At 39.9% G+C, this 25,699-nt stretch overlaps 1 protein-coding gene across 6 annotated transcripts in view; it reads left to right on the top strand.

Moving 5' to 3' along the window:
* The window catches only part of TRPS1 (transcriptional repressor GATA binding 1), a 339,869-nt gene that overhangs the window by 301,478 nt on the left and 12,692 nt on the right, over positions 1-25,699 (top strand). For 5 of the 6 annotated variants that reach the window (XM_089517863.1, XM_089517862.1, XM_089517864.1 and 2 more), the window contains 2 exons: positions 4,804-4,926; positions 10,519-15,563. In XM_089517863.1, coding sequence (XP_089373989.1) covers positions 4,804-4,926; positions 10,519-11,580 — 1,185 coding nt within the window. In that variant the 3' untranslated portion in view covers positions 11,581-15,563. Of the gene's footprint in view, positions 1-4,803; positions 4,927-10,518; positions 15,564-25,699 lie in introns of those variants that run through there. The other variant, XR_016280650.1, reaches the window with a different exon arrangement.

Raw genomic sequence — 25,699 nt, 5'->3', positions numbered from 1 at the left:
TCTAAATGAAATTGAACACCGTTTGTGCTGATTTGCAGTGGCACTTGGTGATGTTAAGTTGTGGCTTGCTGGTAGTCGGGTTACAGACCACCATAAAGTACGCGCTCCACGCGTACTAGGGTTAAGAAGGGCCGTATTAGGGTTAGGAAGGGTCTTACCTTCCTCACGGCCCTTCTTCCTAGTACACGCGGAGCGCGTCCTTAATGGCAGCGCCCATCCACATGGGTGCCGCCATTTTGAAGTCTTGGACACATAGCGTCCAGACGTGTCGCAGCAGAAGTGACGCCACAAGGGCGCGCTTCGCCCCTCGTGGCGCCACTTCCGCGTTTTGAAAAGGAGTGCCATTTCGGCGCTCCTTTTTCGCTGTGCTGGGAAGCCTCGCGGTCTGGCCAATGGGGCTTCCCTTCGCAGCGAATGGCGGCGGTGGGAAAACGGCCGCTTGAGGGCGGTCTGTAACCCACCTTACTTAGCAGTCTGTTTTTGTGCTGAAGATCTTTGTCTGTAATGGTGTACATGTCTGAAAATCAGCCTAGCATTTATGTAGATTTCGAAAGAGAGTTTATCCTTTTATAAAATATGTTTCGCAAAGGGATGACTTTGAAGGAAAGCGATCAGGTGCTCATGGTAAGTGAGAATCTTGGCTTGATTCAGAATTTCAGGCTTTCTCAGTGCACACTAGGGGGTGTCATCTGTGTTTTGAGAGTCCTTTCAGCTCATCATGTTAGTGCATCAGTGTTTGGCATCACTGGGTACATACCAAGTTCCATTATTATTCACCTCCTGACTACCTTCACTCTGTTGTTCCTTTTTGCTGATGCTTTCTATTCACCAGTCTCCTTCAAGACAGTGAGTAGTGACAGGAGGTACCTCTGCTCAGTTTGCCCACTATGACTTGTTCTTGTGGTTTAGACTCAAAGGGGCAAACAAAATAAGCACTGGCAATGTCGGTGAGGATCTGGTGCAAACTACAGAGCCAGAACTACAGTGCCTGCAAGTGTCTTGTGTCCTAGCAAGTTGCCTGATGTGAGTTCTAATTACCAGAAACTGCTACAGCAGAAAGCCCCATGGCAATCATCCCCACCCACAAAGGCGTACAGAACCAAGACTGTGTTTGAGAAGTGAATGGGAACAACAATCACATTTAGCAAGAAATGATCATGAGTACCAACCACAATAGAGATGGCATTCACCATCAAAAATTTATTCATTTTGGTTCTAGCAATAAAAATTTTAAATAAGATTATCTTTACAATCCACATCATTTCATAGTAATAAATTTCAGTAACAGTAAAGGGTCTGACATTAAAGACATTTGCATGTGTAGTTTTTTTTTGTGGGGTTTTTGGGCTATTTGCATATGTGTTTCGAAAGTGGACTCTGTACTGTACTAGAAGATGTAAAAATAATGTTTTTATATAAGTGTTGTTTAACAGTGCAGAGAAATAGCTTTAGAGAGTCAGAATGGTGTAATGGTTTCAGTGCTGGACTATGATTAGAGACCACAGTTTGATTCCCTGCTTGGTCATGGAAACCCACTGGGTGACCTTTAGCAAGTCCCACTCTCTCAGCCTCAGAGGAAGGCAAAGGCAAATCCCCATCTGATCAAATTTTTCAAGAAAACCCCTGGTAACGTTGACTTAGGATTGGTATGAGTTATAAGTGACAAGAACAAGACATAGTTTAGAATTACATTATTAGTTCCTGAACTGAGAATAATTCCCCTGAGTTACTTGTTTACCCAATTTGTTGGTTCTGAAGAGTGATAAATATCTTCCATCCATCCTTGAATCTCCCAGAGATTTTCCTTTTCTTATTCGTAACTGAGTTAACATAACCAGTTCCACACCAATCCAACTTGTATGTTAGAATGGGATGGTCAGATTCCCCCCCCCCCCCAATTTAGAAATTATTTGCATTTTGTCATGCATAAAAAATGCACAATAATTTCCATGTCTGGTTTATTTCCCACATAATCTTTGAAATAATAAAGAAAGATTGCTTCCAGTTATAGAAGTCATTTTATATTATCATGACTTGGATCCAGGTTACAACAGATGTGAGCTCTGTGCTGTTTTTCAGGTGGCCCAAAATTGTGGGGTTTATTGTTTGTTTTTTGTTTTGTTTTTTTAGACACAGAACTTTAAAATGAAATGCACTTTATTGTTTTAACAAATAAGTTGGATGTAAGCTCTCGACAAAGATGAGTTGACAAACTTTTTTTATCTGGTACCTGTCTATCCTACCCAGTCTGCAAGGCAATCTATTTAAGCCACCTAGCTCGAAGGCCAAGATGCCTTACACATATAATAAGAACCACTTAAGATCAACCAGAACTAAAGTTACAGGCTGATATATGAGTTGCATGGACTTTCTTATCCATTGTATCTACAGTAACCATAAGTCCAAATCAGAATACTTTATTACACATAATTTGTTAAACATATTTCCTCGTCTTTAAAAAAAGTTCTGCAGAAAATAATCACTCATAAACCTTTGCAAGCATGGAAAGTATCATGCAAAGGCAACACCCTGTTCTTGTTCAACATGCCACTGCATGTACTCATCATTCCCCCCACCATACAAAAAAAAAGGGGGGGGGAATGGGAAAAGATTTTCTTCAGTCAGATCCAAATGCTGGGCATGCAAAAGAGTTTCCATTTAATCTCACTCCTTTTTGGTCAACAATGAAGCTACTTAATTAAAAGTTTATTGATCTCTAGGGAAGGTATTTGGCAACTCCTTGTGCTCTCTCAGTGATAAGTTGGCCAATCCTTTAAGAAAAAGAGGTTTAGATACTTCTTGTACAAATTTATGAACTGAGGTTAGACCATTAAGCTAACATGTACTATACTTTATACTGTTGTGCTTTGTTGTGTTAGATTTTTTCAACATTTCAGTGTGGTGTAGGGGTGTGTGTGTGTGTGTGTGTAATGAAGTGTGTACGTAAGTAATGAATAGACATACTAAACATAAATCTAAAGGCACTCTGAAGGCGGTTGCTTACGAATTGGCCCTATTGTACTGAGATTTAGGTGAGACAGGGAGGTGTAATTATGGTTGTGATTTAGTGGTATTGGGTTGGGAGGGTGGGAACGGAGTTTATTCCGTTGACTGTTCTTGATTTTATTACCACAGCTTAAAGTAACGCAACCTGCTACACTAATGAAATTGTGTTCTTGGTTTAAAAGGGCAATTGTTAGTCTGACTTTGGTGCTCACTGAAAAACATTTCCCCAATCTTGTTAAATTATTGCCCTCATTTTAGATTTTTATGGCTGTGTAGGTAACCAGCCCTTGTTTCTCTACGTTTCATTCATTTTCCTGGTACTGATGATTAATGGGGGGTGTCGAAAATGTTAGAGTGAGCAGGCATCAGCAAATGCAAGATCATAATTAGTTTAGCTGACGAGGGGCCTCTGATAGCACTTGCATCTGGATGGAAAAATTACCCTATAGGGAACTGGCTGATCACCAGGTCTTTTTAGTGATACATTGTGAAACACCCGATGAATCAAGTGCCCTTTCAATGCCAAGAAAGTGTTCCACACTCCAAGCCAAAATTATGTCTGCAAAAAGCTTTCCATTTGAAATGTATCAGAGTACAATTATAACCATTGTACTTTCTTGGCACCAGGACACCCCCTTCCCTACAGTGTAGAGTAAAGTTAAATAAATTACTTAAATTTGATGAAACCTTGAAATTTTGATTTACAAGGCTAGTAATTTTTTAATTTAGAACAAAATCAGCCTAATCTTTTACTGAAACTGTTCTCCCTCGATACTTCCGTGAGATGGAGGAGTTTTAATAAAAGTTTATTTTTAAAATAAACCAATGATGAAATGATTTGGTAGTCCCCCGCCCCCAGGGAGATTGAGAATAGCCAAACAAGACAGCTATGCCATTGCTGTTAGCTGTTGTGCCCACAAATGCAGCCTGGTTTTTTTGTTATAATTTTAAAAATCCACACTGTTCTTATTAAAATGAAAAGTTGAATGCTTTCATTATGCCACAGAAGCGTCTCTCATCAATGGTGCCCAGTGCTTGAACAGGGTGGATTGTTAGTGAATCTGTTAAGTTCAGTCAGTAACCCAGATAATGTTTATTTAAAATCTATCCATTGATGAAGCTGTGTTGCCTAGTTTCACCTCAGGTTTGGATATTGTATCATTAGTAACGCCATGTCCTGCGGAAATGGAGCCATGTTCTCAGTGAGCAGTGGGAAACAGAATATTATATATGTGATTTAGAATTGCATCAGACTGTAATCCTGTAAAGTGTGTATTGTTATGGATACACATAAGAACAGGAATGAGTTATTATTATTATTAATCAGAAAGATTATTATTATTATTATTATTATTATTATTATTATTACTGTTGTTATTGCTAATTAGATATTAATGTTCATACTTTTTTAATAAAGCCACAATAAAAGCACCTTCAAGATCAGCAGGGATCGCTCTGCTTCGAAAGAGAATTGTAAAAGTCAGAGTTTGGAACCTAGTCATTAAAAGGCACAAACTCTATAAGTTCAAAAAGTTAAAACTGCTGCAATGGCGGGGAGGGGGGATTGAAGCAATGGCATTTTGCACACCTCATCCATCACTGTAGAGTAAATTGTAATGAAAATCAGCAGTGCCTATTAAGCACAATTGAACCTGACCTCATTATGGGCAGTGTGGTTTTCTACTATCAATTGTTGCCAGCCTAGAGACAAAACTTCTGTGTTGATTTGTCCTAACTCCACAGATCATGTGACTAACCTTTGACCTTATATGTGTCCCCCCCCCCTTCCTCTTTCAGAGACGAAGAGGCTCGGGTGTTTTTTGTGCCAATTGCCTGACCACAAAGACCTCTCTCTGGAGAAAGAATGCAAATGGAGGATATGTATGCAACGCGTGTGGTCTCTACCAGAAGCTTCACTCGGTAGGAAGAAGTTCCTTGTTTTATACAGGAAAGGTTTTAGGCAGCTCAGCTGAAGTTGGGCAGCTGCGGTTAATTTCCTAACTGTGCTTCTCCCCCCTTCAATGCCGTAACGCTGGGATCAGATGTGACTCATTATGGAAGACGCTGATACACCATGGAGAGGAGTCTGTGTTGGAGATTACCAATGAGACATTAATTATTTTGATACAAAATAAAGAATAAAGTGAAACTGCTTCCTCCTCTCACCCAAGAATTTCACAGAAACTCATCGTGTCATAGAACTTGTGCTGGTTTCTTCACTTAACTCAAGGTTGGGCAGAGTGTGACCCTGGGGTCTCATGGGGGCCCCAACTGCTTTTGCGGGATTCAGCCCCTCCAAACTCCCCAAACCACCCCTTTTCTGGCCCAGAAAACAAACCTCCAAAAGTGCCATTTTTAGATAGATTGCAAACTGCCCCTGCACTGTTTAACATAAAAAGCTATTTAACTTCAAAATTAAAAGTGAAGTTCCTTATACTTTTGAGTTTCAGTTGATTGACTCTGTGTGTGTGTAGTTGTTTTTAAGAAACAAACTGTGTTTGAAGTTTTTCTTATTTTGTCTTTATAACCATAGTTTCATAGTTCATACTTAATCCAAAAAAGTTTATTTATTCCACCAAATTTTAATCATAGTATTAAAAATGGAGGATTGAAGAGAAAGCACAAACATAGCTTTACAAGGAAGAACTTCTACATATCTTGTGTTAAGATACACATCCTATTTAGGCCAGTTCATAAGGAGCATTTTCACAATGCCTTCTATAAGAGCATGCAGGTTTTAAAAAAATATATTCCTAAATTAATCTGACATTATGCTTTGATAATTTTACCCTTGGGTTGTCAAGCAAGCACTGAATGTGATATAGCTTCAAGGATAATTTTCCTTTGTGGGCTTTAAAAAAAATCCTCATAAAGCAGTTCTTATAAATCTATGCTGGCTATACTGCTAATTGGTAATAAGTTGTAAAACCTTTTATTTCATTATCACAGACCTAAGATAACACCATTTTAGCAGCAGTATTAGAACATGGTAGTGAGCTGCCATTTGGTGTACATTGACATTAAAGAGTTTAATTTAACTCTGTCCAATCAAAAGCCAAGAGTATAATTAAATCTTCACCCTGCTAGTTTATGACAAACAGGAAAACACTGAAGTGCATGTAGATTTTCAAAAGTTAACGTTTTGCTAAAGAAGTAAATGAACACAGAGAAGATCTCAATGGAATTCGTCCAGGGCTTTAGACTGGCATAGCTGGAGATAATGCTGGAGGGCTTTGAAGAACTCCAAAACCACTTCCAAGACCAACTCACCCAGCTCAGGAAGGGAGACTGTTGAGCACCAAGGTGGGAAATACACCAACAGAATCCCTATTCTGTCCCTTCTCCATCTTCAAAAACAGACATTCAAACCCAGAAGATTCTGGGATAGGGCACCTAGTGAGGAAGATGGAATCCTGGTAGACCACTGCAGTTCTACCTCCATCTCCTGCAGGCCTTTCCTGCTGCTGTACAGAGAACACAAGCAGACAAAGCTTGGAAAGTTTAACCTCCCCAAGTTCATCTAGCCAGGTCTTTGTTATACAATGCAGGTCAGTATTCTCATCCAGGTTCATGTCTTGGATTACGGGTGTTTTTCTGTTTACTGACCGAGCATTGAAGAGCAGCATTTTCAGTCCAAGGAGCCCATTGCAGAGCTATCCATACTGTTTGAAGTTGAGGACAGTTTAGGGGCAAGCACCATCTAATTTTCCCATCTCCCGAATTTATAACATTCTCTCCCAGCTGTGTGTCCCTCTGCCCATAACAGTGGTAATAGCTGCTCCTGAATCAACTGCCCTCCTACACTTTCCATAACAATGTCTGCCAACAGCCAGGATATTTTAGAAGACTGCAATTAAAAATTTGGGCAGAATAGCCAAACCCACTCCGCTACCCTCCAACTAGGAGGACTGGCCCTTGCCATTGCTCTACCCTTGAAGTGGCTCCACCAAAGGGGTCACCACCTTCAGTGACAGCCCACCAGTGGCAGACCCACCACCTCAAGTAGCCAGCTTTTATTCCCTTACAGGAACAGGACAAGTAGAGCTGACTGGTTGGCACAGTACCTGTGGCCCTGGTACTACTGGGATCAGATGTCAGGCAGCAGTCCACTGGGAGAAAGAAACAGGCAGGCCAGCAGTAGAAGGCTGACAGACATGAGACAAAGCCTCTCTCCTCTCTGAGGCATGAAGGCGGCCTCTGCTAACACATACTTACATATTCATACATATTCAGTTCCACAGTGTGAAAACAGAGTTGTGCATGGAATTGTATTGTGTGTTATGCATGCAGTTGTGCATGTCCATCTGTTGTTGCATTTCACTGAGCAGGTGGTAGTGCTTAATTCCATGAGCATAAATTTGTGCTCAGTCTCCTCGATGCAGGATTTCTGTCATTATGCTATACAGCAGACCCTGAAAAGGGAATAGCGAGCATTTCATCCTCCAGATGTTGTTAAGCTACAATCCCAATCATTCTTCATCATTGCTTATGCTGTATAATTGAGGGGAGTTACACTGTAGCATCATATGGAGGGCTGCATGTTTTTCAACCCTGCCCTAAATGATCAAATCATGTATTTCATGATTATCAGAGATGAATACCATATATACTCATATATAAGTTGCCCTCATGCATAAGTCAAAGGCAGGGTTTGGGACCAAAATTAGATTGTGATATGATCTGTGGAAAAATCAAGGGTGAAATTTAGGGTCTTGTAACAAATGATATAAAGGATGAAGCAAATGAAAACAATACCAAAGTACATACAAATTTCTTGCAGGCATACCTGTTTGTGCTTACCCTGAAGGCTCGATGGTTGAGGAGAAAACTGTAGTAAATGGTAGCTGTACGATATGTGGGGATGCTGACAAGGTGCAGATAGGGCTAAGAAAACATGTTTATGTCAAAAAGGATCTAAAGACAAAGCAAAGAAAATGGCAACTACTTTAGCAATGATTACAACTGTTAACTTTAATGTGATAATTTTGCCTGATTTTAATACCGAAAAGCTGACACACATATACAAATGTCTTATTTAATTCCCTGAAAGTCAGATTCCTCATCACTGGAATAATCTATTGCTGGAATCCCCTTCTCTGAATAGAGTGGCAAAAGGCAAGAGCGTAGTCCATTCCAGGAGAACCTAAAAGAAGCACCAATTCCCTCTGCTCCCTCAGTGCTCCTTTGAGGGAAATCGCCAAAGGGCTGCCAGAGCCACCACCATTTTCCTGCTCAAGCATTCAAAAAGGCCAAAAACAGCACCATGGTGGAGAGAGTAGAAGGGGAATCAGTGTTTCTTTTTGGTTCTCGTGAGACATACTAAGCTCTCCCTTTGCCACTTTACTCAGAGAAGGGGATGTTTCCTTCTTTGATAAGAGTTAAGGTACAGCACTTACATTGACCCATGGATTATTTGACCCAGTTTATTTGGGTTGATTTTTTTTTACTAAAATTTGTATAGTTATACATGAGTATATACAGTATTTGGCTTGAATTTTCATGTAATATAATAGTAATAATTTTTGTATAATACATGGATTATTTGTTTCTTTGTATCTACTTATTAGGGGTCTAGTGTAGTGTACTGTATATTGATTTAAGCACTGGGCACTCAGAGACCAGAATTGAAGTCCCCACTCAGCCATGGAAACCCACTGAGTGACCCTGGGCAAGTCATGCTCTCTCACATATAGAGGAAGACTGGTAAATCTCTACCATTCAGCCATGGAAACCCCATTAGTGACCCTGTGCAAGTCATGCTCTCTCACATACATAGGAAGATAATGGTAAATCAGTCTTGCCAAGAAAACCCTATGATAGAGCCATTAGAAGCTGGAATTGACATGAAGGCACATTTGGGTGGGGGGGGGGGGGGATCAATGTATTTGTTACATTTATTAGTTGCATCAACTATCTTCCTGTGAGTTCAAAGGAGGATATCTGGTTTCCTCCATGCATTAGTTACATAAAATATACTAAACACCAAGTTATTTAAAAGACAGTTTTTAGAATGCTGACTATTTATGTAAGACCTATTTATTCTACATATGCAGCAGAATGAGGTGGCAAAATCCTGAGACATAGACTTCAACACTTCATACTGTAGGTGCTCAATACGATTTATGAATATTAACCTACATTAGAATTTACCTAGAGATAGAAAATGAGTACATCTGGTGAAGAACTTACCTTTATATAAAATAGATTTTTCTAAAACAAAGAAAGTGTAAAAGTAAATCTAGTAAAAACACAAATTGTTCAGCATATGTGTTTGAAGTTTGGGAACTAATGGTAGAATTACAATTATGACATTTATCTCTTTCCCTTGCTTCATTGAGGAAGCTGCATTTCAGTCAATACTCTTGTGCTAAGTTAACTTCTTATTAAACATCTAAATTACATTTAATATTCAACCTGATTTAGATTTTTAATAGAATAAAACTTGACAAGTAGCAGCCATAAGTATAAAGCCATTTAGGACAAAAATAATTTGAAAGTAGCAAGAAAGAGACACATGATGAAGGAGCTAGTGCATAGACATCTTTATGATGATGATGAGTGGATGAAAAGATTAAGATAGCTGCTTTAAAGCCACCTTGGGTCCCTTTTTGGGAGAAAGATGGGATAGAAATAAAATAAAGTTAACCTCAAGCTCCTCATAGGAGTGACTAATGGCTCATTATCTCAATCGCTTTGGGCACTGAGCATTAGCTAGTTGGAGTGCATCTTCAAAAGATTCCCTGTCTGTGGACTGTTGTTGTTGTTTGCCTTTAAGTCATTTCCAACTTATGGTGACCCTACGGCAAACCTATAATGGGGTTTTCTTGGCAAGATTTGTCCAGAGAAGGGTTGCCATTTCCTTCCCCTGAGGCTGAGAGCATGTGACTTACCCAAGGTTGTCCAGTGGGGTTCATGCTGAGCTGGAAATCAAACCCTGGTCTCCAGAGTTCTAGTCCAACACTATGACTCTGGAGACCAAGGTTTAATTCCCAGTTCACACTAATAACAACATATTTGCTTAAAGGACAGAGTGAGTAAGAGAGAAAGACAGTTCCGATATCCCATTCCAATAGACCATGCTTTACTAGCTCAGTAGCAAGTTCATCAAGGTCTTTTCTTAAAAAAATTAAAAGCTTAGATTTAGAGCCTGTAATTTTGAGCATTCTCAGACAAAATCGAAGTGATTATGCATTCTGTGTGCTGAACTCACCCTTGAAAGTACCAAGGTAGAGAGATAGCATGTTCAGTTTAGCATTTTGAGATCAACTAAAACAATTCAAAGAGGCACATGAGACAGATTTTTTTTAAATGTTTAAAATTAAGTAGTTGTGTCACAGTCCTTGGTTGGACCTTGTATTTTCTTGTTTTGAAGAATGCCTTAACTTACAACTGTTCTACTGAAATGGCTTGATAGGACTGGTAACTAGAATCTAGACAGTGGGTTCTGCAAACATTTGCTGAGCATTGTTTTTTTTTAAATTTATTTATTATGTTTTTGTGTTTTATATGCAGACTCCGAGGCCTTTAAACATCATTAAGCAGAACAACGGTGAGCAGATCATTAGGAGACGGACAAGAAAGCGCCTTAACCCGGAGGCACTTCAGGCTGAGCAGCTAAACAAACAGCAGAGAGGGAACAGTGAGGAACAAGTCAACGGCAGTCCATTAGATAGGAGGTCAGAGGATCACTTAACAGAAGGTCACCAGAGAGAAATTCAGCTTCCCAGCCTGAGTAAATATGAAGCCCAGGGTTCATTGACTAAAAGCCATTCTGCTCCACAGTCAATATTGGTCAGCCAATCTCTGGATATTCATAAAAGGATGCAACCTTTGCACATTCAGATAAAAAGTCCTCAGGAAAGTACTGGAGACCCAGGTAATAGTTCCTCTATATCAGAAGGAAAAGGAAGCTCAGAGAGAGGGAGTCCAATAGAGAAATACATGAGACCTGCTAAGCACCCAAACTATTCGCCACCTGGAAGCCCTATTGAAAAGTACCAGTACCCACTTTTTGGGCTTCCGTTTGTACACAATGACTTTCAAAGTGAAGCTGATTGGCTGAGATTCTGGAGTAAATATAAGCTGTCCGTTCCTGGGAATCCACACTACTTGAGTCATGTGCCTGGCCTACCAAATCCTTGCCAAAACTATGTGCCTTATCCCACCTTTAATCTGCCTCCTCATTTTTCAGCTGTTGGATCCGACAATGACATTCCTCTAGATTTGGCGATAAAACATTCCAGACCTGGGCCAACTGCAAATGGTGCCTCTAAGGAGAAAGCGAAGGCACCACCCAGTGTAAAAAATGAAGGTCCCTTGAATGTAGTTAAAACGGAGAAAGTTGACCGAAGTACTCAAGACGAGCTGTCAACCAAGTGTGTGCACTGTGGCATTGTCTTTTTGGATGAAGTGATGTATGCCTTGCATATGAGTTGCCATGGTGACAGTGGACCGTTTCAGTGCAGTATATGCCAATATTTTTGCACGGACAAGTATGACTTCACAACTCACATCCAGAGGGGCCTACATAGGAACAATGCACAAGCTGAAACGAATGGCAAATCTAAAGAGTAAAATAAAATAAAATTAAATAAACCTTAGCACTTAGCACAATTAAACAGAAATAGGTTTCCTTGATGGGAATTCAATAGCTTGTAATGTCTTATTAAGCACTTCATATAGCAAGCATGCCTTATCCAGTATAAAGTCCTACATTATTTTCTCCTCCCTCCTTTTCCTTCTTATAAACAAAAAAGTGAGTTCCCAAGAAAGAGAGGCAAAATGAATGGCAGCTGGAATGGGGCATGGGGTGGGTAGGGCTAATCACTTGTGACATGTCCCGCCAAAACTACACAAAATACACTATATCAGGGCAAGTCTCTTTGGGGGAAAAACCCTTAACCAGATAACTAATGCTTTTCTTCTTGTACAAAAAAACCTTAGCTGGCTAGAATGCAAAGATGTATAATACTGAAGCAGGTGTACAGTAAGATATGCACACTGTATAGCAAAATGGACTTACTAAATAAACGGATGTCCAGAAATCTAGTAGTATTTTTTATTATTATTTGGGTTCATTTTGGCCTAATTAGAAATCATCATTTCTACAATCTGGAGGCAGTACTCCTCTCTGGATGTTAGTCAGTACCCATTACTTCATCTCTACATTTTGCAGTTTACAACAGTTGCTCCTAGTCTTTCAAGATCTAGAGAAAGATGGACAACACAATGTCCATAGTTGCATGTGCCCCTCTGGTTATTTGTGTGATCCCATCTCCATTGCCAAGCTTTCTGCTGCTGCCACCACTAAAATACCATCAATTATTGTAGGACACATAATATGCAAGAAGTATATCTCTTGTTTCTCAGAAGAAATGTGCTCCTAGCATGCTATTGGGAGTATCACCCTGCTGGGAAATAGTACCTGCTTCCTGCACACAATGTTTCCCAGCAGTATTGCTGGAATTTTTGGTGTGGTGGAAATTTCAGCAGTGGGGTTTGGGTGATAGTGCCCACGGCAGAAAAAAGTACCCTCAGTTGGATTTCTGAGGGGAGCATGCAGCCATCCAGCAAGTTGTTCTCTAACGGGATGAGTAGCTACTTGCAGATCCAAGATCCATCTTTATAAGCACTGAGGATCACGAAGGTCATAATATACTATCCTTTCTTTCTTGAGATAAAAACAAATAATTAGAACTTATCAGGAAAGCTTAAATAAATGATTTAGGGGCTTCAGAAAATGAAAATGATATAAGCAGAAAATACCTTTTTCCTTTCCACCCTGCCTCATAAATCTTTGAAAGGTATGGGAAGACCTTTGTAAAGTGTACATCATGCTAGTCTTCAGTGAACTCCAACTTAAAGCAGACCCAGGAGTTGCAAACTACATCTCAGGCAATTGTGGGTAACATGCTTTTGCCAAAATAGAGATTTTGGAGTGCTATTCTATAGTAAAGTACTCTCTCTAATGGCCTGCCTCTGGAAGCTATTTCATGAACTTGATAGAGATAGTTTTAATGTTTCACATTAGCTGTTCTTTCTCAATTTTGCTTCAGGGTTGACTGCACGACTGACTTCCCCCACAAGTCCTTTAGTTATTTGTATGCAGCGGTCAATTTATTTACTAGACTTCATGCCAGCTTTTGCTTGCATTCGCCTTCATGGCTGTTATTGTTGTTGTTGTTGTTGTTTTAATACTTTAAAGTAAAAAAGAAGAAGCTTTTGTAAAATTATTCCATGAAGGGAAATGTCCTCAGCATAACTGCTCAGGGAAATAGGGCTAAAGAACTAAATATTCAGTCATCGGTGCAAGGTGCTGTTAGAAAAGCCTCCATAGATGCTACAAGAATCTACAAAGGATGGACTTCCAATCATTTGCATTATCTCAGCCCAGCCAGTAGTTTAGATTATTTTTTACAAAGGGATATACAAGAGATATTACAAGCTACTGGATGCACTGTCAGATTAACTTATTTCATTTAAGAAGTTGGGAGAACAAATAGGAAAAAAACTTATTTTTCTAGTAAATATTAATGTATTACATTTCAAATAATGGTGCCTGACATATTGAATAATTATTTTCTACAGTGTACGTATGCAACAAAGATATTCCATCATGCATAAGATTCAGCGCTGGCTCAGCCTCGCTCTGTTTACATTTGCAAATGTAGCAAACAAGGTAATGAAGCAACTTTCTATTGCAGTAGGGTATCTTTTATTTGTGCGCGCGCGTGTGTGTGGATTAAAATTGTAAACGGTAACATGAAATGAATGGACTCTGTTGATATTAATGATCTGGGGGGAGGGCAAAGAAGATGACGAAGAAGATGAAGAAGAAGGAAATGAAAATATTTTTATGCCTACTTAGGAGGAAGAAAAAGGGTAGCACTATTCATTCCAAGTACTTTTTTTGTATTCTTAAGCTCTTAACTCACATTGTTATGCTTAAAATGATAAACATATATCTACTTTTTATTGCTTTGTCTTATGTTTCAGATGAAACATTTCAGAGATTATGTCAAGAGGTGCCATCCGAGTCCCGGCACTAAGATTTTTATTGCATTCTGTAGTAGCATTACACTCCATTTTTACCATATTACACCATTGCTTCATGTTTTCTTGTTTTGTTTTGTTTGCATTGGGCCTTTATTTCATATTGGCAGGGGCTTAGCCTCTTGAGTTTGTGGAGTACAACTGATTCCTGAACGTTGCTGCAAGTGAAGTTTAAAATGTCTGTCTTATATTCCATTGTTCTTCCTTCCCATCTCTTTGTTTTGTTTTGTTTTCTTAAATATCCTAGGAACTTGTTTCAAGCATAGATCCCCAGTTCCATTTTTTAAAAAGAATGGCCTTCTTCTGATCCCACTTACATGCTGCCTCTAACAACTAACTCAACACAACTAACATTGAATGCAGTTGAGATGTATCATTCTCTAAAGTGAATGGCTAAAATACATGTGAGCATTTAGAACTGGGAGGGGGAACAGAGGACATTGAAGTTAGAATCATATCCTTACCATTACTGTGGAAAGTACAGAACTATGAGGAGGTGGCCAATCCAACTGTTACATTACCAAGTTTTATAATGGGGGCAGGGAGGTTAGGTGTCCCTTAGTGGAATCCACAAGTCACCCCAGTCATGCCCCTCAAAAACCTTCTAAAATGATAACTAAAGCTACATCCCAAAACATATTTGGGAGGAGTTAAAAGCCTTGTTGAATGTGATAGAATTAACTTCTCTGTTGCCCACACAAGGCCATCTTACAAAGTGGTCTCTCATCCAGCTACTTCTGGACTTCAGTAGAATTTGTATACAACTTTGGTAGACAAAAACTGTTATGCTTAAGACAAATTACTATTTGCCAAGTGATAAGCGTGCAAAGAGATCACAAGGTAATCTGGTCTTTGTGTTCCGTAACTTAAGTGGAAAGTGCCACCATCTGCTTTCTCCTTTTGTGAAGACAGCCACTATTTTCCTGGGCGATACAGACAGCCCTGCAAAATAGCAGTTGCTGTATCAAATTGCCAAGTGGTTATAGCACCCCATATTCAACATCTTTATCAATGACCTGGATGACAGAATTGGGAGCGTGCTTATCAAATTTGCAGATGACACCAAATTGGGAGGAATAGCTAATACTCCAGAGGACAGGATCAAAATTCAAAATGACCTGAATAGACTAGAAAGCTGGGCCACAGCTAACAAAATGAACTTCAACAGGGAGAAATGTAAGTTACTGCACTTAGGGCGAAAAAATGAAATGCACAGATATAGGATGGGGGACACCTGGCTTAAGGAGACAACATGTGAAAGGGATCTAGGTGTCCAAATAGACCACAGGTTGAACATGAGTCAAGAGTGTGATGCAGCAGCTAACAAGACCAATGCGATTTTAGGCTGCATCAATAGAAGTATAGTGTCTAGATCAAGGGAAGTAATAGTGCCACTATATTCTGCTCTGGTCAGGCCCCACCTGGAATATTGTGTCCAGTTCTGGGCGTCACAATTCAAAAAAGACATTGAGAAACTGGAGCATGTCCAAAGGAGGGTGACTAAAATGGTGAAGGGTCTGGAAACCATGCCCTATGAGGAACGCCTTAGGGAGCTGGGTATGTTTAGCCTGGAGAAAAGAAGGTTAAGAGGTGATATGATAGCCCTGTTTAAATATTTGAAGGGATGTCATATTGAGGAGAGAGCAAGCTTATTTTCTGCTGCTCCAGAGACTAGGACCCGGAGCAATGGATGCAAGCTGCAGGAAAAGAGATTCCACCTCAACATTAGGAGGAACTTCCTGACAGTAAGGGCTGTTCAACAGTGGAACACACTTCCTCGGAGTGTAGTGGAGTCTCCTTCCTTGGAGGTCTTCAAACGGAGGCTGGATGGCCAGATGTCAGGGATGCTTTGATCTGGATTTCCTGCATGGCAGGGGGTTGGACTGGATGGCCCTTGTGGTCTTTTCCAGCTCTATGATTCTATGAACCTCACACATCTATATACACCTAAAATACATATGTAAAACAAGTGATGAGAAATTTAGCAAGTATGAGAAACAGTCATTACCTGGCCACCAGACATTGCATTTCTCATTTGCAAGTTGTTCTTGAATAATTTGAAACTCTCGTGCAAGCCAGTTGTTTGACACCAAGGCTGCAGGTTCTTTTCTTCTCATTGTTTAAACTACTATCGCAAGCAGGCCTGAAACAAGCCAGCTGAGCCACCAGTCATGCAAGCCCTCAAGGGGCTGATAGATACATATCTTAGGCCGGTTACAAACTGGCACTTGGGATGTCCACAGGACGTCCCATTTTTAAAAAGGGGCATCTCTTCTAGACGCCCCTGGGTCTAATACGGACTCTGTCCCTACAATATGGCGCCGGCCGTTCCACACTGTGCGTCCGAACGTGTCGCGGCGCCTGTGACATCGCGAATGTGCCCCTGGCGCCTCGCGACGTCACAGAGGCGCCGCAGAAAGAAGCTCCATTTTGGAGCTTCTTTTTTGCTCCGTAAGGGAGCCGCGTGGTGTGGCTGCGACGGCTCCCTTACGGAGCAAACGGCGGCGGCGGCAGACCGCCTCAAAGCGGTGGTCTATAACCCGCCTTAGTTTTTCTGTCTGTGTGACAAGCACTTGACATACCACAAAGCATGGATGATGGGTGACATTTGCCTTGATAAGTCACATATGATGTAACTTTGGCCTTGAAAGAGCTTCACTGATTGTTCATGACAGCTGGTTAGGCAAGGAGGTTGTGCTGTTGGCTAGGCAAAGATATTGTTCCATGTTCGTACCTTGACGCATGTCCTATACCAAAATTTTTGTCATGGGCAGAGCCTGGAAGGGTGTGTCTTTTTCTAGTTACATGGCATTAAAACAGCAGGCTACAATTCTGTATCACCTACTTAGCTAAGTAACCACTTTTGTTACATAGCTACTGGTAAGTAGTGTCTTCCAGCCTACTTATTTGCTGCAGCAGTAGCTGGTGTGAACAACAGATTTTAATTGTTGCATTTAGTAGGGTTTAAAAAAAAGCAACCAAACCTCCTCAACTATTGGAAGTTAATTGTGAAAAGGCATTCTAGGACATTAAAACTATGTAACTGCATTCCATCCCATTAGGATTGGCAATAGACAGGCTTCATGCAGCATCCTGTCAACCAGACCTTGTCTTCAAGCAAACTTTGCAGTACAGTACAAGCTTTGGAGCATGTCCCATTCATGGGTGTTTTGTGGGCCTCCCTTGAATATTTAGTTTTCATTGTAAAAATACAGTGGGTTCTTTATATCAACTGGGGATTGGTTCCAGCTCCCTACCCTCATGGATATCAAAATCCATGGATGCTCAAGTCCCATTAAATAAAAGTGTGTACTAAAATAATGTTCCTTAAATTAAGGCTTGTTTTTTGGAATTTATATACTTTTATAATATTTTGTAACTGTGGATGGTTGAATCTATGGTTAAAGGATCCTTGGATATGGCAGACTGACTGTAGTTTTGAGTGCTTATCTTTGAGAAGATGCAAGGAAGAACATAAAAGTTTTTCTCTCACCAATTGGTTAACTTGCTCCCACCTTCCAGTTCTTGGCTGCCATGTTTAAATGTCACAAAATCCCATTGTATTTGTTTAATATTTAATACATTCTCTTTACTAGGCTACCTGTATTTATGTTCTGGCTGCCTTGCAGATTCTATCCAGGGAGTCATTCCTGCAGTGAAGAATAGCCTACCAAGAACCACCTATGCTAGACTGAAAATAGGATACTACATGGGATACAATGTCAGTTAGCCAACTATCTAAAACGTTTCAGAGGATTTCACCAAGGCATACATTTGGCAAGATAGCATTCTCTGTTACAAAATTTGTGCTGTATGAAAACAAATAAAATATTAAATAGATTAACACAATCTATACAATTTCTTAAATATTTTTGGCTTCACATACCAAAATGTTATAGTCCTCTCCCTCCCCCAGTTTTTCCCCCTTTTTCTTTTTTCCCCCTTTACCCCTTTTATTGTCAGGGGAGGTTTCTCCAGCTTTATTGTTAAGAAATGTTTTGGTCAGTACAGGGGAAAGGGAGGGATGCCTTTGACACTTTGTTTTCAGTAAACTAATATAATGGATGGCATTATGTGACATTGTCATGTAAGCTGAATTCACTTTTCTCTTCTCCCTGCCCCCAGACCCCAAGGGCATCCCCCAACTTCTAGAGAAAGTATGAAGGAAGCAGGTAATTGCTGGAGGGAGTAAAACTGATCCACTAGCCATGTCTGTTTCATTGGCAGAGATAGAATTGTATACAACCCTATACAGTCGACCCCCACACAAAAACTGTATTGTAGAAGACACACACTATGGCACCCTACAAATATATGTAGAGGATTACAGTTCAAATAGTCCACCAGATGAAACTTAATTGCCTGCCCTATACACTTAATTTTAGCAGACAGAAGAAGGATTCTAGCTGTGTCTCATACATATCATGATAATTTTCTATGTTTAGGATGTATTTTATGGTGAAGAATAGTCACACACATGCTTTTCTCCTGCATTCTGAGGAGTTCAGCCTGATAAGCAATGGTGACACATAGTTGATCTGTGTTTTAAGGCACTGACATATCAAGGTGTATCTAATTCTGAAAGTTTGTAGTTCTATTTACATTATTTGCAAATAGTACTATTCAGCTTTCAAGATAGAAACCAAGATATTCACTGTATTTCTTTCTCCGACCCCCAGGCCATACTAGAAATTAACACATGTCTCCCTCCAAAAGGAAAGCGGTAGAATGGCGGTATGCACCCTTAATGGTTGATAAGCATGAGATGGCCACCCATGTGTTTAACAAAAATGTGTTCTGCACACATGGGGTTTGTCCAACAGCCTAAAGACTAAAGAGCTACTTGCAGGCTTTTATAGCTAGGTTTTGTAGCCAGCAGATGTGTTGCATTTGAGCATCCCATCTGTAGGGAATATGTAGTGCAAGAATAGGTTCTGAATGTAAAGGTCAAATAACATCTAGCATAGTATTAAACAACTCCTTGTCTTTGATCTACCAAATAGGGTCTCGTGTTCAAAATCCAAATAAATTATGTGCAAAATAGAGGAGTAAAACATAATTCTGTTTCCTTGTAGCATATTCTTCAACTGTCTCAATTTGGCAGGAACAATCCCAATGCTCTGTTATCCCACTTTTTTCAGCTCCTTTTAAAATGTCCTAATTTCACGTTCCTCTTCCCACTTGGTCCTCAGCATGCTTCAATTGGTACAAACTGAATTCAAAATGCAAAAATAGTTTGCACTCAATTAACACCCAAGGGTGTGTGTGTGTGAGAAAAGAAGGGACATAATCTTCCCCTTCCCAGTAGGCTCAGGCAAAAGCAAATTGCGGCAGCCTCTCTTAGCTTGTGTGTTCCTCTTCTTTAATAATGTTTTGACCACACTTTGATTTTACTTGGCCACACATGATATGGTTTTCATCTGTTAAATGTTGGAGGATAGTCTAGAGTGCTCTTGATTTTCCAACCTAAATAGCTGAATGCCATAAACCACACTGAATGCCACCCTGGTAATATAGCAGAGGATGCAAATTTGTCAGCTAACAAGGGAATGCAAGAGATGTCAGATTAACAAAGTGGATTGTAGAGATTGATGTTTTTATGATCAATGAATACACTGTAGAAGAGATTCTCTCAAGTCTTTCCAGTTTGATGGCTGTTGAGCAAAAAACAAAATCCAGGATCTGAAGTACATATTACTAGTATCACCTTGTCTTTAGCTACTGTTGAACAATAGTAATCTATAAAGAGCAGTGTCCAAGTGCAGTGCCAACAAAAAGTATCAATTATCTGTTCATTTCCATACAGGTTTTTTTAATTGCATGTCCACTTTGAGACGCTTCTTATATGTTGGCTCTCTCAGCCTGATTATGCCTGACTCTAATTATCTTTCATTTTTATAAAAAATGCCAAAGATTTTGAAAATCTGCCCACTCATAGAAACACAGACCATATTTTCCAGTTTTTAAAGAATTTGCTTCTGGGCAATACACGTTTAAGGATACCTTTCTCATAAGGAAGGTATCCACCATCTGCATCCCCATTAGCATTTCCATTCTCCTTTGTATGATGCAGATGCTCGACATCAGCCTTTCCCAGCCTTGTACCCTCCAGATGTATATCCTCCATAATCCATAGCCAATGCAGCCACTGATTGTACTGGCTTAACGTGGTGGGAAATTTAGTCCAATACATCTGAACGTCACTGGGTTGGGGGAAAGTATAGTCAACACATTTGATATAACTGCATGCAAGGATCATGCCCCTCACCAAAAAGACTGCAAGAGCACCTCTTGACATGCAGGACTCCCATAAAAAATTACTGCTATCCAATCCCAACAGGCTGTTACACCCAACATTTTTTTAAATATACTTAAGGGGGAAAAGGTTACTTAGTAGCAAGTTTGGTTTTGTATGTTGTCCAAAATAAAATTTGAATTATTTAATATTTACATTGGCAGCTATTGCAGCAAAGGGGTGAAAATCTGTGTGATCATTTGAATGGCCTGAAAATGAGAAATGGTGGCCACTTGATACAAGTGGCATCTTAAATATGTAGTTCTGAAGAAATGGTTTATTTTCTGCTACATAAGCCCACTTTGAATGGCCAGACTTGCATTTTTCCAGGGATGACACCAAACATTATGGTATTTTACACCAAATAGCCAAACTGCATCTCCTTCTTGCCAGTTACTGAAGTGATGTTCCATTCAAGAGGACAATCTACTGTTCCATCCTCATTGAACAGAATGCAAGCTCCACAAAAATACGGTTGTTGTTTTTTTTCAATAGAGAAACAACTCTTAGTAGTTTGTGCCCCTTGAGGAACATCTCTCCACTCCCCATCCCTCCCTCCTTCATTCCTACCAGCACCCACCATCAAAAAGGACTGTCTCTATTTACTTCATGCTAGGGCCACCCCTATACTTAATCCATTCTTCCACTTCTCTGGAAGAGGAATAAAAGCCAGCTTCTCAAAACGCAGTTGTCATTTAACCTAACAGCAATGGCGGTTTCACCAATGTCATGTTCCAAGAATATTGTTTAAATGTATAGCTCAGAATTGCCGCTTGAATTCTCATTACTGTTCTGTCTTTTACAACACATGCGTTATTTTGTTTTGCTTTCTTGGAGTGTGCTTTCCTCCCTCTGGTTTTCATAGTGCATGTTCATTTCTACTCACCATCATGTTCCTGGTGTATTTCTTATGCAAACAATTCTTCAGGCAGCAAAAGATGTCTGTTACATCTAAACTTGAATAATAAAGTTTTACCACCAGTTATAAACAAAACAGAGAGAAAAAGTTTGGAGTCTTTTTTTTATGAGGGAAATGGCAATATTGTTATTGTGGGAGGGAGGGAAGTAGCTGTTAACATGTCCTGGATGCACAAAAAAATACAATGTGTGTGGTTACAGAGGAAATTGTTTCCCAAGAAAATATGTATTTTTATGGCAAATGTTAGTAAAAACACTGGCCTTACTGAATACTAAATCTTTGAATTTCTCTTGTATATTTTTCTCTTATGTTGTCTCCTATATTTTCCTTTTCTCAAGGAACTACAGGAAAAATATACAGCACATTTTCTCATTCAAGATGTAGAGGTGGCATTTCTCACAGGGTCAAAATGTCAGAGCTTTTTGACTTGCACAGATGAGGACATCTTGTATTCCCTACCTCTGAGGCTTCCTGGCTTTTTATTATGCTTAGGTGCAAGAATCTCATTAGCTGAGAGGAAAATGGATTTCCCAACAACAGTATATCATTGAGAGTTACCCCAGTTGCATTCCAAAATATCTGGGACAGGCTCAGTCTTCCCAGGGAAACAAACCATTAGTTTTACCAAAGACCTGCTCATGGTGGAGATGAAAATTACTAGAGTGGCTTTATTGATATGAGTGAAGCTTTGAACTCTTATTGGGGGCATGTTTGTGGGGAGTGTCATGATGAACATGATGAATGTCTGAACTTCAAAGCTTAACAGTATGCCAGAACAGTTTTCAAAACCTATTTGCAATTTGAGACAAATTATGTGCCAAAATTTGTATTTTTTTTTTTTTGCACAACAGAATTTTGTGCAAGAATTGATATTTTTACAAAGAATTTTTTGGTGGCATGCTTTATGACCATTGTATTTGTTCTTGTGTGCCTTCAAGGCATTTCACACTTAGGGGAACTTTAAGGCTGTTTTGTGTAAAGAAAATGGTTCCCTTCCTCCAATGGAAATTGGCCACATGCAAATTTTGCACAGAATAGATCCCTGGGTAAAAATTTTCTGTGCAGGAAACTACTCTTTCTCCCCAGCAAATACTGTTTCGGCATAGAAATGTAATTTTGTGCACAGAGAATGCTGTTTTCTGCACAAAATGATCATGTGCAAATTTTGCACAGAATTCATCATGAACTGTGAAGATTCTCACCAGTCTAGAATTCTTCTCAACCGGGTCTCATACCATTTAAAAACATGTTTTTTAACAATATTTTTTAATATTTTTTCCATCTCTATGAGCTTCATGAAGGTTATGACTTCAAAGACCGTGCCCCTGGATGACTTTTATATAGTCCTTCACAGAAAGCAAATAATCTGGTTTTGTTTTAGCATTTAGCAGGAACTAAATAGTTCATTCTCACAGATAGTCATCTTTCATCAGTTACCTTCCCTTGCTATTATTCTTAGTGGTATTTCCATCTTGTCATTATTAGCAAGCAAAGAACTTTCAAGGTTGTTTTCTCACTCTGAAAGTAGCTTTTAATTGAGTGGATACTATATTTTTCCTTTATTGTCGTGTTTATAAATTGTGTTTTACATTTTTAATGCTTCTATTCATTTGATGTTTAAGCCACCTTTAGTCCCATACAGAGGAGAAAGGCATGCTATAAACTGAATGTATGCATGAATGGATAAGGCTAACTCCTTTCCCCCAGTAAAACGAGAAGGCAGGTAGAGTAATAAACTCTATTCACTCATCCCTACCTATTAGATAATGTTTACAGAGAGACTTCAAATTTCAAAAACAGTTACAAATAGTGGTTGTCATCCTGTGTTACAGTTATGGATTTGGAACCTAGAGCTATGGACCTGTAAATTCATAATTGTGACACGACACTATTACCGTGATCATAAATGCCCCCTGAATCCCACTTTAAGTTCCAGGAAACTACTCTGAGTGATGGAGGTCTTTTCTGCTGGCCATCAGGATCACAGAATCATAGAGTTAGAAGAGATCCCAAGGGTCATGCAGTCCAACCCCCTGCCATGCAGGAGCTCTCAGTCAAAGCATCCCCGACCGATGGCCATCCAGCCTCTGTTTAAAGACCTCCAAGGAGGTAAACTCCACTACACTCCGAGGGTGTGTGTTCCACTGTCGAACAGCCCTTACTGTCAGGAAGTTCCTCCTAATGTTGAGGGATAAAATCAAGATGATGTTTCCAGCCCACTCCTGCCAGCCAGTAAGGCTGTGACCACCAGAAGCAGTATGAAAGAGCCAGAGAAGATCCTAAAGAGTAAAGATATACAACTGAGTACCAAAGGTAGAATCACCCTAGCCATGATATTCCAAATCACTATGTATGGATGTGAGAGCTGGACAGTGAAAAAAGCAGATAAAAAGAAAATCAGCTCCTTTGAGATGTGGTGCAGGAGAAGAGTGCTGAGAGGATACATAGCCAAAAACACAAACAAATGTGTCCTTGAACAGGGCCTTTTTAGCAGTGTGATGCAGCAGCTAAAAGGGCAAATGCAATTTTAGGCTACATCAATAGAACCATAGTGTCTAGATCAAGGGAAGTAATAGTGCCACTCTATTCTGCTTTGGTCAGACCTCACTTGGAATATTGTGACCAGTTCCGGGCACCACAATGCAAAAAGGAGCATGTCCAAAGGGGAGCAACTAAAATGGTGAAGGATCTGGAAACCTTGCCTTGTGAGGAAAGACTTAGGGAGCTTGGTATGTTTAGCCTGGAGAAGAGAATAATCAAATAAATAATAATAAAAACTTGTATTTCTATCCCGCTTTTCTGTAGCAAGACAATCAAAGGTTAAGAGAAGGTTAAGAGGTGATATGATAGCCCTGCTTAAATATTTGAAGGGATGTTATATTGAGGAGGGAACAAGCTTGTTTTCTGCTACAGGAAAAGAGATTCCACTTCAACATTAGGAGGAACTTCCTGACAGTAAGGGCTGTTCGACGGTGGAACAAACTCCCTCAGAGTGTAGTGGAATCTTCTTCCTTGGAGGTCTTTAAACAGGGGCTGGATGGCCATCTGTTGGGGATGCTTTGATTGTGATTTACTGCATGGCAGGGGGTTAGCTTGGATGGCCCTGTGGTCACTTCTAACTCTGTGATTCTATGACCCCTAGAATGACTACATTGAGATTGTTTTACACTGAGTTACTGCCTCCCAATACAAAATCCCTGAAAAAAACCCTTCTTTCTGTACTGCGCAGATACATGGTATTTCTCTGATGAGCTTTCAGAGATTCTGTCCACTCCACCAGTCCACCTCCATCATGTTTGCAGACTAAAGTGTGCCTTCATGCCACAACATATTCAATCAATCAGCAGTAAGAATTCCTTGAGTGGATCTGTAGACCCCAGGGCTATGAGAAACCATTTGTTAAACTAGTTAGCATATATATTTCGATATTCCTTCCTCTGACATTCTGCTGTGTTTGCACAGACAGGGCATAAAGGGAGGGAGGAACTGGCTAGCTATTGAAGTTGAGGACAAGGGGTAAAAAAAAGAAGAAGAAGAAACATTGACATTGTAATCTGACCAGAATCCTGGGGTCACGAGTTCTGCTCTGCCACAAGGCATAGTTTTGCCCAACTCCAGGAAATAGGGGCATCTCATCTGGAACCTCCCACAGACCAGAACCCTTCCAGCAGTCATCAGAGGGAACTTTTAATTAAATCCTGTCTCTCAAATAAAAAAGAGAGTGCCACCTACGAAGATGCCACCACCACATTTCCTTGTAGCTTCCTTCAGCGATTTCCCCATTTCAGTGCTAACCAGATCCAAGGCAGCTTAACATATTTGCTCTGATGAGATCACACAGCCCATAGTGGTATGGCTGTGAGCCATTTGTTCCATTATACTGCAATTTCCTTCCTTGGGAGATTTTCTTCTTCTTCTTCTTGTCTCATTTGTTTGGAAGACAGGCTCTCAGCTCCCATTTGAAATATTTCAAAGTGATATGAAAGATGGTGCAATTAAAACCAAAAAATAAATGACTTCAAGGAGCACCGTTCTTAATGCAGCTCACACCAAATGGATCTGAACTTGTTCATCATTTACACTACTGCAAATGGGAGCTCTGGATCATTGAAAAGCCCCCCGTTAAGTAGCAACTGGAAAAAAATGAGTTAAAAGAACATCTTGAAAGCAAAAGAAAAAAAAATACTTTCAAGACAGTTGCTTACATGGGCACCTTTTTGGAATATGACATATATATACAAAGTGCTCAGTTAATAATTCCACACTGAACACCACTCATGCGACTCTACTTCCAACCTGGAATTGCCCTAAAATACTGGTTATTTATAGTCATTGTGCATTACTCCCTGTCCCATTGTAATCCTGTATAGATTATGTCAGAGCTTCCACAGCCTCCAAACTCACACTAGCGTCATGCTGGCAGAGTT

Source organism: Sceloporus occidentalis, unplaced genomic scaffold (genome assembly GCF_023333645.1).
Source record: "Sceloporus occidentalis isolate IW3139 unplaced genomic scaffold, rSceOcc1.0.p SCAF_3, whole genome shotgun sequence".
Taxonomy (NCBI): domain Eukaryota; kingdom Metazoa; phylum Chordata; class Lepidosauria; order Squamata; family Phrynosomatidae; genus Sceloporus; species Sceloporus occidentalis.
Note: the sequence above shows the minus strand (reverse complement) of the source record. Positions and strands in the feature narration are given on the sequence as shown.